Here is a 14,892-nt window from a genome sequence, read left to right as displayed (position 1 = left end):
GAAAAAAAAGCTTTAAAACAGGAACTAGACCAGCATCAACTATTTAATAAAAAAATAATCTGAGAGAGTCTAAATTTAACGACAATATACTGTATCAGCATTGCGTAGAGCTTCGCTTCACTACGTTTTTACGGTAGTATTTTAATTAAAGTTATCTCTGGATTAACTAAAGCAAAACTGAATAATTAAAGATTCTGACAGACTTCTTCATGTAATATTTTAAAAATAATGCAGCTAAGTGTGCTAGGCAGATCCGCTCACACAAAGCAGGGTGAAACTTTAAAAATTAATAGATAGATATGGACTTATGGCTCCTCAGGCCAACTGCGCAACAATCTCTCTGGCAGATGCTCAGAACATTATTCATGGAATCTCGATGAAGCTATATCAAGCAGAAACCATCTGGGAAAGGTGTCACAACCAAGGGAGGAAGGGAGGAGGGAGAATCTATAAGGCTTCTCCCAAAGGGAATGAAATATCCATAAAGGGGCTGAGTTAAAGAGATTTCTACTTTGTTATGCTGCTTATTATGTAGTTATGTTGTAGAATTACGCTGCTTGAAAAATATTTGCCAGTGTGAAGACTCACCTTCTTCTGGGTCCTAAATACTAGCTCTGACATAATATCTTAGGGTAGATGGTGTTTTTCACATGAACCAATCTATTTTATTTTTATTTTATTTTTGGTGTTGGCATTCAGATACACAGATAGACCTGAAGGAGAGTCTCCATCCCATCATCCAGCCCGTGGTTCCCTCACTGCGAGATGTGAGGTTACAGGGAACCAGGCAGGGGCCTTCTCGGTAGTGGTCCCCACCCTGTGGAACGTTCTCCCATCAGTTGTCAAGGAGATGCGTAACTATATAACATTTAGAAGACATGTGAAAGCAGCCCTGTAGAAGGAAGCCTTTTAAAGTTTAATGTTTTATGATATTTTTATAGACGTTGGAAGCTGCCCAGATTGGCTGGGGCAACCCAGTCAGATGGGCGGGGTACAAATAATAAAATTGTTTGTGTATTTTATTTTATTTTTATTGTTGTTGTTGTTATTATTATTGTGTCTCACCTGAGGCCTGGTTGTTAGTTACAAGTGTCAGGGCCTTTCAAGTAGCTGCATTATTAGATACTTTGCCCTAGGATGAATGTACATAGCCTATCCATATTTTGCTGGCTGGTAAAACACATTTTTATTGCAGCAGATTTCCCCCCTGCTAAGGATCTGCTTTTTCATTTCAAGGTTATATTTTATTTTGTTTTCTGCCTTTAATTTATTTTGCAGTATTTACGATTACACAGGAGTTCTTAATTTATAAGATGCTAAAATGGGATCACCCACAAAAAGGTAGCAACTTGTACACTCTTGAAGGCACCCTTTGTAAACATTGTGAATTAAACTGGCATCGTAAATAGACAACAACGACACATGCAAAACTGCACTATTTCTGAGATTATTTACACTCCACTTTTCAAGATATAAAACCTTCCAACGCGGCCTAAAAGTAACAGCAAAGTTCATCTTAGAAATACACAAAACACAATTTCACATAATGAGAAGCCATCAAGATAGTGACAGAATGTGTATAGAGTGGTGGTGTGGGGGTAAAACTGTCTTGTTGGAGCTGTCCTCTGGGGATCCCTGTTGGGGGCAAGGGGGGGGAATGCAGCTGGGAGAGAACCTAGCACGAATGATGAAAGCTGCTGATCCTTTTGAAAGAAAGGTATTGGGTCTAGAACACAAGCAGTACAGTGGTACCTCGGGTTAAGAACTTAATTCGTTCTGGAGGTCCATTCTTAACCTGAAACTGTTTTTAACCTGAAGCACCACTTTAGCTAATGGGGCCTCCCGCTGCCGCCGCGCCACCAGAGCACGATTTCTGTTCTCATCCTGAAGCAAAGTTCTTAACCCGAGGTACTATTTCTGGGTTAGCAGAGTCTGTAACCTGAAGCGTCTGTAACCCGAGGTACCACTGTACAGAAATCCTATTACAGTGGTACCTTAGGTTAAGTACTTAATTCGTTCTGGAGGTCTGTACTTAACCTGAAACTGTTTTTAACCTGAAGCACCACTTTAGCTAATGGGGCCTCCTGCTGCCTCCGCGCCACCGGAGCACGATTTCTGTTCTCATCCTGAAGCAAAGTTCTTAACCTGAGGTACTATTTCTGGGTTAGCGGAGTCAGTAACCTGAAGTGTCTGTAACCTGAAGTGTCTGTAACCCGAGGTACCACTGTACATAAATCCTATTCCAGGCTGCCTGGCACCATGGACAGCTCCTCACAGATTCCAACCTGGGTGAAGAATATCTTCACATTTTACACATGGCTCATGGAAATGGAAAAAAAATGGAAAGAGGATGTGCCCATCACTCACACATTCTCAAATACTGCTTCCTCAGAAGGGACATGTAATCTTCTAGCATTTTGGATGGCAGCATTGTAACGTTAGGCCTTATGATATCTTAAACACATAATGATGGATTACCATCCTCCTGCTCATTCAGGTCTTGGTCTCTCTCTCTCTCTCTCTCTCTCTCTCTCACACACACACACACACACACACACGAAACTGCACTATGGCTCCAACCTTTGATTTTCTTCCGTTTCTCAAGAGAGAGTCGCCATTCCGGTTTGATTTCATCATAGCCCGGCTAAAAGAAAAAGAAAATCTCCAATTAAGTTTTATACATATCCACTTGTACACTATAAACAAAACTACCAACAAGCAGTGTCTTATGACTTATGAACAAGTGGAGCCATCTTTTTGAAAACTTTCCTTATATTGGATTGAACATTAAGAAGGTGCCGCGGAAGCAAGTGGGGAGGTAAGGGAGAAAGACAGAACGGAATATCACTCAAGCTAGCAAGGGAATCAGGCCCCATTTTTTAATTATTACTTCTGCACAATTAGAACACATGAAAATTTCCAGGCACAATAAGCCCTAAACCAATCTCAAGCAATTCACACTGTCAGAAAGATGACCAAATATGAATTGGGATCCAATTTCATGGAAATTAAAAGCCAGGATTCTTCTATTACTTTAAATAGTCAGTCCTGGATTCCACAAACTGCTTGTTATTTTTTTTAAAAAAAAATATTTATGATTTTCAATTTTATACATTTCAATAATTTTACAATCATTTTAATATTTTGAAACTCGACTTCCTTCCCCCTCTTTCTATGGTTCCTTAAATGTATTTTTTATATTTTCTGCATATTCCAAATTAACTTAACTTACTCATATATTCATCTACAGTGGTACCTCGGGTTACATACGCTCCAGGTTACAGACTCCTCTAACCCAGAAATATTACCTCCGGTTAAGCACTTTGCTATAGGATGAGAACAGAAATCGTGCTCCGGTGGCGCGGCGGCAGCAGAAGGCCCCATTAGCTAAAGTGGTGCTTCAGGTTAAGAACAGTTTCAGGTTAAGAACGGACCTCCAGAACTAATTAAGTATGTAACCAGAGGTACCACTGTACTTTAAATATATACTCCTATAAAACTGCAGGTTATTACAATAATTTTGTCAATGTTCTTATCTGTTTACAGTTTGTTTGTAAACCATTTCCATTCTTTTATAAAAAGTTTGTTATTTTGATTTCTTATTTTTCCAGTAAGTTCCGCCATTTCTGCATGTTCCATAAGTTTTTGTATCCATTCTTCTTGCGCTGGGATGACTTCTTCATTCCATTTTTTGGCAAGTAACATTCTTGCCGCTGTAGTCGCATACATGAATAAATTTCTATACAGTTTGGGTAGCTCTCTCCCCATAATTCCCAAAACTGTTTGTTCTTGAACCACCATTTCAATCAAAACACTGGTACAATGCAATACATATATACAATGAAGGAACCCTTTAAAAAATGAAGGAAGCTACTACCACTGCCAACAAAATTTCTACTGTAGTCTGAATCATCTATTACAACAACGCATGATATGAAATAGCGCTCCCTTTTTACTTCAGCTAGGATTCCCACCCACCCCAGTCACTTCACAAGAAGATGCCATCTAATTTTTTTCTAGTTGCAATATGCATTCAGCAGTCTGTGTACAGTGGTACCTCTGGTTACATACTTAATTCGTTCTGGAGGCCCATTCTTAACCTGAAACTGTTCTTAACCTGAAGCACCACTTTAGCTAACGGGGCCTCCCGCTGCTGCCGTGTGGCTGGAGCACGATTCCTGTTCTCATCCTGAAGCAAAGTTCTTAACCCGAGGTACTATTTCTGGGTTAGCGGAGTCTGTAACCTGAAGCGTATGTAACCCGAGGTACCATTGTATTATTGGGAACCAATTCCAAAGCTTTAATGACTGCAAATGTCTATCTTGCTATGACAAGATAGATATGAAAGGACAGGGGTCAGCAAACTTTCAACAGGGGGCCGGTTCACTGTCCCTTAGGCCTTGGTGGGGCGGATTATTATCTTTTGGCGGGGGGGATAAACGAATTCCTATGCCCCGCAAATAACCCAGAGATGCATTTTAAATAAAAGGACATGTTCTACTCATGTAAAAACACGCTGATTCCAGGACTGTCCAAAGGGCCAGACTGAGAGGGCAATTGGGCCCCTGAACCTTAGTTTGCCTACCCATGTGGAAAAAAACCTAATCCCACATACAGACACAAACACAGAGAGGGAAGTACTGCTGAGCTGAGCACAAAGGCAGAAAACACTTCCTCCAAACAGTGTGTGTGTGCACATGTTAATATTAAAACTATATCTCTATAAATCAGATTAAATTATTTCAATTTTAAAATGTTATATAGAGTATATGGGACACAACTGAGCGTTGCTTTTTTTGGGGGGGGGGGGTGACAATAAACCATGAAGTAACGAGAAGCAAAACAAAGAATGAAACATATGTTCTGGTACTCCAAGAAGTGTTTCTGGGGAAGAAGTGATTAAATAATACTGATTCGAACCTTGGTCTACATTCCTGTGTGCATCTCTCTTTTGTCTTTCCAGGTATACAACAAATGGATTTGAATACAATCATCTTAAGATTAATGATGTTACCATGTTGTAAGATATAAATTCAGGTCAGATGCAAATATTTTTTGCCAATATTAATCTTTACGCATTGTAGCACATAGCTCAAATGACCCTAGCAGCTGCATAATGTAGATAGATGATTATAAAAAATAGCAACTGTAGTGGGTATGTTACCCAATTAAAGAAATTTTAGTTAATTGATCAAGTGAGTTTTAAGCGAATCCTAGACACATTTAGCTGTGAGTAATGGGTCTTATTCCAGAGTAGACATGTGTAGGATTGTCTACAATTGATTCAGTTTCCATACGGATAACCATTCCAATGGCTAAAAAGCACCATTTCTTGATAATGAACAAATATGTTGTGCATATAAAAAGGCATAAATGTCTTTTTGCATTTTGGACATGCTAAAAAAAATAAATACCACCATTTAAAAAGCAGAAAAAAGGAGGTGACAAGAAATGTCATACAAGTTTCATTTAAGCTATCTATAGCTACAAATAGATTCCAGTATTTACAAACTGTTAATCATCACATACCTGGTCGCTCTGCTCCCATTCTCCTTGTTGTCTTAGAGAAGGGATTCCCCAGATAGTCAATTTTCCGCTAAAGTGAATAGCTGCTAGGCGTGTCCCATCTGGAGAAAGGCTCATCTTGAAAACACCATCCTGCGCAAGATTTTGATCAGTGATTAAAAGCAAAGGCATTTCGAAGAAGCATTACGCTCGTAGGCCTCATCCCCCCCCCCCCAATTTTCAATGTATCTTCCCTTTGCACACCTCCCGGATCTTATAAAACATGAAGTGCTCCTTAGAATTTGTACAACAGATACACAGAAGCATCAAGTGAGAACCACAATTCCTGAAACTAGTAGGGCAGTTCTATGAATGGGTTTTACTTCCAGGTAAGCGTGTACAACAAGTGTAGCTAACTCCTAGTTTGAGGGCCTGATTTGACATCCCAAGATCCCACCATTTTTGAGTGTGGGAGTCCTTAAAGGGTTGGCCATGGATGAATGCAGTCCTTGAGCCAAAAAGTGTTAGACTCCCCAGGTGTAAAGGACCTTCAAGATGTAGCCCAGCCTTTCCCAACCTGATGCTCTCCAGATATTTTGGACCACAAACCATGGTCCCAGAAACCATGGTCAATGGTTTGGGGTCCTGGGAGTTGTAGCCCAAAACATTTAGAGGATGACAAATCTGGGGGTCATAAACTGTGATGCAGTTAAGTGGATAATAGAGTGGCACTTGAATACTAAATACAGTTTCTTAGAAGTTCCATTCAATCACCCATCAGCTAGGACAGGATAGACGCGAAGGAGCAGAACACTCAGGGGAATGTCAGGTTGTTGACTAAGGCAGGGGGAATCTGTGGGCAACATGTCAAAACTGTGTCATGCAAACAATGGACAAAATATAAACCATTCAGAACTCACAGTGGCTTTTAATGATAAGGCATGTCTTCTTAATTCTAGAAACTACTTACATGAAATACTGAGAGGGAAAGATCCACATAATTTTAAAAACTAGGCTATAAGACATTTTAAAAATAATATAAAAGAGTTGCAAATGCTGTCAAATGTATTTATGAGTTAGAAATGGGAAAGAGATGAGTGAATCATTCCAAAGAGTAATGGACTCCTGCCATTAATTTCTAGAATATAAAATACTAGACTGACTAAAATGTAAGAAACTGAGGGTGTTTTAGCACGGTGCCAAATGTTTTCAGGCAAACATTTTTAGCACACAGTGAAGCTATTCACCCACTATTCCCTGCCCCATTTGGCTGCTGTTTCAGCACTGTTTTTTGTTTTCCACTAGGCTTCTTCCTCACAATACAGCCAATAAGAAAGAAATGTGTTGCAGGAATACAGCTCCCATCATTCCTGATCGTTGGCCAAGTCGGCTGGAGCTGATGGGAGCTGGAGTCCAAAGGCCTCAGGAAGGCCACAGTTCCCTGCCCCTGCAATGGAGGATCTCGTGACATCATGTTGCCTAATATCCAATCAGATTTGACACTGTGACATCACTGCCAATTCGCCAATTCGGAGCAAGGGCAATGCTTCCTGTATTGAACTGACCTCACTCTGGATGGTCACAGGAAGGAATTCAGCTGCCACCATGAGCAGATATCACCACACAGTCAAACTTAGTTGGGAGAGAAAGGAGAGTATTGTCACCACACACCTTATGATAGGTGCTTCCAGAAGGAGATGCTATATCACAAGTGAGTCTTTCAGATCATTTTTTTCTATGTACACATTTGGCACGTGATGTTCTTCACATTCCTTTTTTTTTTCATTTTGGGTATGCGCACAGGAATTTCTGTACCTGAGTTCACACATACACACTTTTTTTAAAAAGCTGAGGAAGTCTGCAAGAGTACAAGCTTGACCCAGCCACAAGGAGCAAAGTGGGGGATGGGGAGGAAATAGCCGTTTTCATTTGCAATTCTTTTGAAAATGTGGGTTTTGTGCAAAAGGGCAAAGGCAACAAAATCTTCTGTTATTACTGTTATTTATGAATGTCCAATATATGTAGTGTAATTACAACCTCCCAAGGAATCCCATACAATTACTGTGTGGGGATCTGGAGAGAACAGATCATGTTTAATTAAATTTTAAAACAGAGCAGAGCCACTGAAATGAAGTTCAGTTTGCCACGACCATTAATTTCAATCGGTCTACTCTGAGTAGGACTCTGTTGGCTTCAATCCAGCACCTCCACCAAACCAGGCATGTGACAATCAGTGGAAACAGCTTTCTTCTCTGTCACTGGGGGCTGCTAGAAACAGAATTATTAGGTTGTACTCAGATATGGAACAAACAGAGTTAGAGGTGCAGATTTTAGAGGTCACCACCACAGACAAACCACATACTGACAAATAAATAATGGCCATTGGCCATGCTGGCTGGGAGCTGGGAGTCCCAATAAAATCTTGAGTGCCGCAGAACTGCCACCCTGACGCAAAAGTTGCCCTTGACACAAAAGCATAAGGTATTGATATATATATACATCCTGTGTTACCTGTTCTCTTCCTTGTCTACTGTAAAAGTTGAGAGACCTAATCTTGAACAATGACCTTCTCTTGGCCTGTTAAAAAAAAGGAACCATATCAAATTAACCTCATGTATGTATGTGTGTGTGTGTGTTTATAACACACACACGTGTGTGCGCAAGTGTTTTCTTTGTCAGAAGCTAAAGCAAATCATGGAAGCAACAAATAATACAGTAACATTCCTCTAAAATAGGGGGAAACGAGTCTTTTTTCAGCCAGAACTCAGTTCCACCACCTCTCAGGTGGGCACTATTGCCATTATAAGAGAACAAGGGAAGCGTTCATGGTGAGGGGTCCAGCACCTCTTTTTCTAGAAAAGTAGCTCTGGGTGCAAATATTTCAAAAAGATTCTGAATGATATAAGCTAGAACAGGGGTTCTGGGTATTTGTTGCCTAGAGTGTTTTAACCAACCAGTTGTCAAGAATAAAGGCAGGAAGGCAGCGAAAACCACAGCTTCACATTTGACCACCAGGTACACAAGGTTATTTATGCCACATAAATGGGGGTGGGGGGGACATTTTTTCCAGCCACAGAAGGGGCAAGGTGGGCAACAGAAACAGAAATTCTCCCAGCAACACAATTCTGTGCATGCTTCCTCAGAAGTAATTACCCTTTGTGTTCAGTAGAGCTTACTACTAGATGTGTGTATACAAGGTTGTAGCCCAATATACAAAATATACAATATACAAAAGCAATAGGGCCATACAATGAAACCAGTCTCTTGTGCAGACTGTTGGTGGGTGTGGAATTTGAAGGCTAGCTCTTTCCCCTAAGTTTGATAAAAATAGGTGAGGAGGAAGAATTCAGAAATTCAGTTCCCAGTGCAGTAACAGCAACATCCTATGAGCTTGCTGATGATACATTTCAGCTTTTTCAACATCTGGAAATGTTAGAACAAGGAAGAAGCATTGTCTGGTCTGCCTTTATACTAAAACAGATGACACATGTGAAACCTTTGCTAATGTAAAGAATAAAAATGAGATCTGCGGCTTTAGGGCCAATAGACGTATGCTCAAACGATCCTATGAGATGATAGCAGCGCTACTCACGGTCCCGATATCATCTTCGTAACTCGTAACCGGCTTGTAATAGGGGGATCCCGAAAGAACTCTCCACGCCGACAGACCACAGTTACTTGCTTTGGACGCGCCGGATCCCTCGCCATCCATTTCGCAGCCACCGACGATCAAAAGCCTATCGCAAGCAAGAGGAATCGAATCTTGAGTTTGGCATGCTCCAATTCTGTTCTGAGCAATGAGCAATCGCTTTACAATGAACTGCAGCAAGTTTCTTTGTATTCAGATTACCATGTCTATTATATTATATGAAATGGGCAGGTTTCAATGCAGCGCTAAGGGGATTGCTTAGGGTTTCAAAAAGTAAAAATGGGAAGACCCCAAAATTGTTGAGCTTTTCTTAAGGAAACCACCAAAATTGTTGAGTTGTGTGTTTTTTACACCCCACGATTTTTTGATTGACTTGTCCAAAGATGCGGGACGAAGCGACGCCTTTTGCTAACTCACCCTGTACGTCAATTGCACCTTTAAAATCCAGGTACTGTCTGGGACATATGACAGCCCTAGGATTGTTCAATCAGCACAAGAATTTCTCCTTGACCACTAGAGGGAATGTCCCCTCTCTTGGGCCCCCTTGCTGTTCTGGGGGTTTTTCCTCTACCCTACAGGGTGGATTTGTGGAAGGCACAAGTGAAGAGAGCAAGTTCCATTGCACTAGCGGGAGTCACGGGGTCACAGAATCAGAGTTGGAAGGCTCCCTCAAGATCCAAGCCCCTGCAATACAGGAATATGCAGCAGCCACAAACAGGGACCGAACCTGCAACCTTGATGCTATCAGCACCACGCTCTAACCAACTGAGCTATCTAGCCCTTGTGTTAACTTTCCACTAGCAGAGCAAGGAAGTTGTATTTGGCCATATATATATTTGTTGGGAAGCAGTTTGCAATTTCTGAAATAAATAAATAAAAACAGGCACTTGCCATCTGCAATGACTTGACAACTGCTGAAATATTTATAGCAATAATTCCACACTTGGGCGTATCAGTTATAACATTTACTATTTCAAACCGCTACTCAGAGCAAGGGGAAGAAAAATCATGTGGATTTTAAAATATTTTTAAACCTCCAAGGCCGCAATCCTGTAAACACCTACCTGGGAGTAAGTCTCCGTGAACTAACATTATGGGACTTACACCATGCACAGGATTGCACTGTGAATTCACCTAGCAGGATATATTTCAAAGTAATTCCCTGCTTTAATTCTTTTTTTTTCTTCCAGAAATCCTCTTCAGATAAAAATGTGAAATAGGGGTGTATGAGCATTATTTTACCCAAATAAAATCATTAAATAAAAAGCCAGATTACGCATATTTGATTTCAGTTGGCAAAATATCACCATCTAGTGGTTAAATTATATACAGAAGTTTGTAAATAAATGGATTTAACCCCCCCCCCAAAATACTCATAACTATTATAGATCAACAACAACAAAAATGGATTCAGTAATTGCAATGTGTCATGCTTTGTTTTAGAAGCTCAAGTTTCTGCGCCAGACACTGCCATAAAAAGAAGCTAAATTATTTTGGGGAACAAATAACTGTTCAAGGAAAAAGCTAAGAGATGTTAAATGAATCCTTTGGTTAAAGAAGAAATGGGCAACAAGCTGGTCTTGAGAGATTCCATTTGCCGTGTGAAAGCAACACATGCACGTGATGCTAACCTGTATTTATAGTTAACTATAAAATATAGGTTAGCTTTAATGCTACATCCAAAACTTGAATCAAATCAGGCACAGAACTGGTCTGAGCTAGCAGCATAAGGCATTCCATCTTGATAAGTCTTAAGTAAAGGTTACCAAAGAATTATTTTTGGAGATTCCAAAATGCAGAAATTGAAGATGATATTTAATTTTGGTGCATGCATTCTCTACATCTTATTGGAAAGATGTGAGAGAAGCAATTTATAGCTGATTTTATTCTACTCTTAGATCCTTTAGTGTTTCTTTTATGGTACTGAGTAAAAGTCATAACAGGTTCACAAAAACAGTAGTTAACTTAATGGCAATGGTTAAGAAGAGAAACAGTCCAAACCAAAATTGGTAGGGGAACTAATAAAGAGAAATGAATGGTGTAATATGAACATCATTTCCTACATTTAGTAGGGTTTAAAGTTTTACTCTTCTTGCTGATTATACTAGGAGATCCTGTGAACTCAACTCCTCTAATGGGCAGTTTGCACTGGTGGAAAGGGAGTGGGTGTGATTTTCACTAATTCCTCTTTCCCTTTACAGTGCCCTGCTCCCAAATCCCACCAGCCCCAGTCAATACGGCCCATCATCAGGGATGGCAGTAGTCCAGCAAGACCTAGAGGACCGCCTATTCCCAATTTAAGCATGCCACCAATGGTCAAGGGCAAACTCTAGCAAGAGGACAAAGTCCAACAGATAAAGAGCCAGTGTGAACTTACTCCCATTAGCAATAAATGGTGACAGCTGTAGGAGTGCAAATATGCAGAGTGTGGGTGTCAGTTGGGATTGCTATGAGGAATTATGTAATATGGAGCAAGCCATTGTGTCAGCAATGAAAGCATTGCGTCGACTGGGTTTCATTCATTGACAATCGTTTCTGATCGAATCCCACAAGCCTCTCCACCTCTGGCATTTCCTTTCTCTACACCTGACAAGTCACGTAACACAGACCAGTTGCTGGCTGCTGCATCAGGCATCCTAAGTAATAAAGATGATAGTTTCTTTGATGTTCCCTTCCTTGGTTTTGATAATCTTAGGGCCTGGAAATAGTTTCACAGGAGGGTGATAAAGATACCTATCTCCTTGCCACCCTGCCTCTCCTGTTTACTCCTGTTTATGATCTCCGGAGTTTCCTAAAAGCATTCCCCTTCGCTTCCTCTTTTATTTATTCTGAATTGCATATGCATGCTCAAGTAGGAAATTAGCTCTTTGTAGTTTTAACTTTAACTTTGTCCTACATGGGGTTTTCTGAAATGCTCAGAGGAAATCTGATTGGTTCTTATGTACACTGTGTAAAAAGTTCTTTTGTGAATAAAATGACCTGGGCTGGAGGGTGGAGAGGAATTATTATTAGTACGCACTCCTCCCAGAGTCTTGCTGGTCAAGCCTGTGTGTGTATTCTATTAATCAGAGTCTAATCTTTCCTTTGCTTTGGGAATGCCACAGACAGCAAACCATTCAACCCTGCCACAAGTTCTGCCTCCCTTGAGATTGCCACAAATCACCATCGCCACAAATCTTCTCCTAGACACTTGGGAATATTCGATGCATATGTCAGTGGTTCCCAAACTGTAAGGCACTGGGGATTAGTGCAAGGCTTTTGACGAGAGGGAGAGATACTGCTGAGGTGTTGTCCTTCTAGCAGCAAAGATTTGACATCTGGAGGCTTTACATGAGCCGGAAACTGTAAGCAACACCTCCAACCAGTAGGAGCGCTATTCCATACTTCCAGGGCTTAGTTAGGTTTCAGTGCCGTGTCTTAGAGGAAGTTCCTGAGAAAGGTCAAATCTACTTTAGAAGCCTGATCTGTTGGTTTAACTTGCAAAGTTCCTTCTGCCAACTTGTGGCAGCAGCTCAAAGTTGGAAAAAGCCTTACTGATGGAGAAGAAATTGACCATGACAATGAGCATATGGGGCTTTTCCCCCTTCTGCCTTCCCTTCCCAACTGGCAGGCTTCAGCAGGGAGTCCAAGATCTATCTCCTTGTTCTTTTCTAACCCCAAGTGTTGGTTTAGCTCTCCAATCCACACATAGCGACCATATGGAAGCGTCCTGTGCATTTGCCTGCTGCTGCTGGGTTGAGGAGCTCAGGTGGATAAAGATCAGAAAAAGGCCCAAGCTGAATTCATTCGAGTTCATAACACTAGCAGACACCACAGTATCATTTATAATTTAAGCGTCTCGTCTCAGGATGGGAGAGATTTAATGAAAGCTGGAGCAAAGCTGCCATATCAGGTTAGACAAAAACCCTATTCCTGCAGAACAAAAGAAGACATATGTATCATTGCAGCACATGCTTAAAATTTTAAACAACTCTTCACAGAGCTGGCGAAGTGCAGCACAAAGCAGACGGGAGCTATATTAAGAGATCAAGACGCAGAGCTTTCAAATGAATCTTAGAGCTCCATTGAGGGCCACAAAAGGAGGTCTGAGCTCACTTATGAATTATTAACTTTTTAAAGGACTGGACAAGAGAGTCAATAATGCCAAAAAAAAGAATAACCAAAACAAGTTGACAGATAGCCTGAGGCCATCAAGTGTCCAGATACTTCCAGCTAGTTGAGCTTGAATTCCTGCACCATGAATGTCCTTTAATTTAGTAGTCAAGGGAATGAAAGGATCATGGATGCAACACCGACTTGCTCTCTCCCTCTTTCTTTTGTGGAGAGCAGGCAAGCAACCTTTATACTCAAACAGCTGTTCAAGGTCTACTTTTCCTTAGTGAACTTCTAAGACAGGCTAGCCAAGTTTGTCCCCTTGATACCTTTCAGGCTCCAAAAGTAGCTCCTGGCAGCATGCTCAATAGTAAGGGGTGATGGGATATCTAGAGGGCACCATGTTGGCTACCCCTATATTGAGAGATGAGAATAATATCAAGTTGGAGAAACAGTACAGTGGTACCTCAGGTTAAGAACTTAATCCGTTCTGGAGGTCCGTTCTTAACCTGAAACTGTTCTTAACCTGAAGCACCACTTTAGCTAATGGGGCCTCCTGCTGCTGCCACGCCACTGCTGCGCGATTTTGGTTCTCATCCTGAAGCAAAGTTCTTAACTCAAGGTCCTATTTCTGGGTTAGCGAAGTCTGTAACCTGAAGCATCTGTAACCCGAGGTACCACTGTATTATAGACCCCGTTCTGGTGTAAGTTAATAAATGTGTGGGTAAGACAAATCAGGATCTTAAACTAAATTCTTACCTGGGTTTAAGATCCTGGTTTGTCCATTACAGTCATACAGTGGTACCTTGGTTTGCAACCATGATCCATTCCAGAGGTCCGGTTGTAGACCAAAACAGGTTGTAACCCAAGGCACGTTTTCGCCAATGGGGCCTCCACAAAAAAATTGGTTGTAATCCCAAAAAAGGGGTTTGATGTGGTTGTAATCCAAAGCGGTTGCAAACCAAGGTACGCACACGTTTCGGCTCCTGAACACCGCAAACCCAGAAGTAAGTGTTTGCAAACGTTCTTTGGAAGCTGAACATCTGACGCAGCTTCTGCAGCTTCCGATTGAGTGCAGGAAGCTCCTGCAGCCAATCGGAAGCTGTGCCTTGGTTTCTGAACATTTTTGGAAGTTGAACAGACTTCGGGAATGAACCAAGGTACAACTGTACTGGTAAACATAGTTTTCCACATTGGGTGTAAGGAAAACTCTGTTTAGCTAAATATTTCCTGAGTTAAACATGGCAGGCAAGGAAGGTAATGGACCACACAGAGGATGCAGGTGGAAGGTTCATGCATACCTCATCTTATGAACTCATGGCATCTTCATTCAAACGGGGCCATTTTAAATTATTGAGATATATACAGCGATATCCCTCAATTCACAGAAGAGTCTTTGACCTAATGGTCAAAGTTAGGGATTTTGTGCCACAATAGTTTGAGAAAGAAGACGGAGGAGAAGTTTCATTGCAGAGGTGAAATGACTTCTACTCGCACAAGGACTTTGCTTGACACAAACCAGTGTCCTGGATGAAAGCGAAGAATATTCTGATACTGAAATGTGACAAAAATGTCTCAGCAATAGACTCACACAGGAATACAGCACTGATGAATACCAATTATAAAATGTTAACAATTCTAGCAGG

At 41.1% G+C, this 14,892-nt stretch overlaps 1 protein-coding gene across 2 annotated transcripts in view; it reads right to left on the bottom strand.

Annotated features, from left to right (window-relative positions):
- NBAS (NBAS subunit of NRZ tethering complex) overlaps window positions 1-14,892 on the bottom strand; it is a 175,144-nt gene that overhangs the window by 140,258 nt on the left and 19,994 nt on the right. For both annotated transcript variants that reach the window (XM_083431294.1, XM_083431293.1), the window contains exons 10-13: window positions 9,098-9,242; window positions 8,017-8,082; window positions 5,530-5,658; window positions 2,581-2,644 (exon numbers count right to left, since the gene is read on the bottom strand). In XM_083431294.1, the coding sequence (XP_083287420.1) occupies window positions 2,581-2,644; window positions 5,530-5,658; window positions 8,017-8,082; window positions 9,098-9,242 (404 nt within the window). The remainder of the gene's footprint in view (window positions 1-2,580; window positions 2,645-5,529; window positions 5,659-8,016; window positions 8,083-9,097; window positions 9,243-14,892) is intronic.

This window comes from Podarcis tiliguerta (genome assembly GCF_965153285.1).
Source record: "Podarcis tiliguerta genome assembly, chromosome: 3".
NCBI lineage: Eukaryota > Metazoa > Chordata > Lepidosauria > Squamata > Lacertidae > Podarcis > Podarcis tiliguerta.
This window is presented reverse-complemented; position numbering and strand designations above follow the sequence as displayed.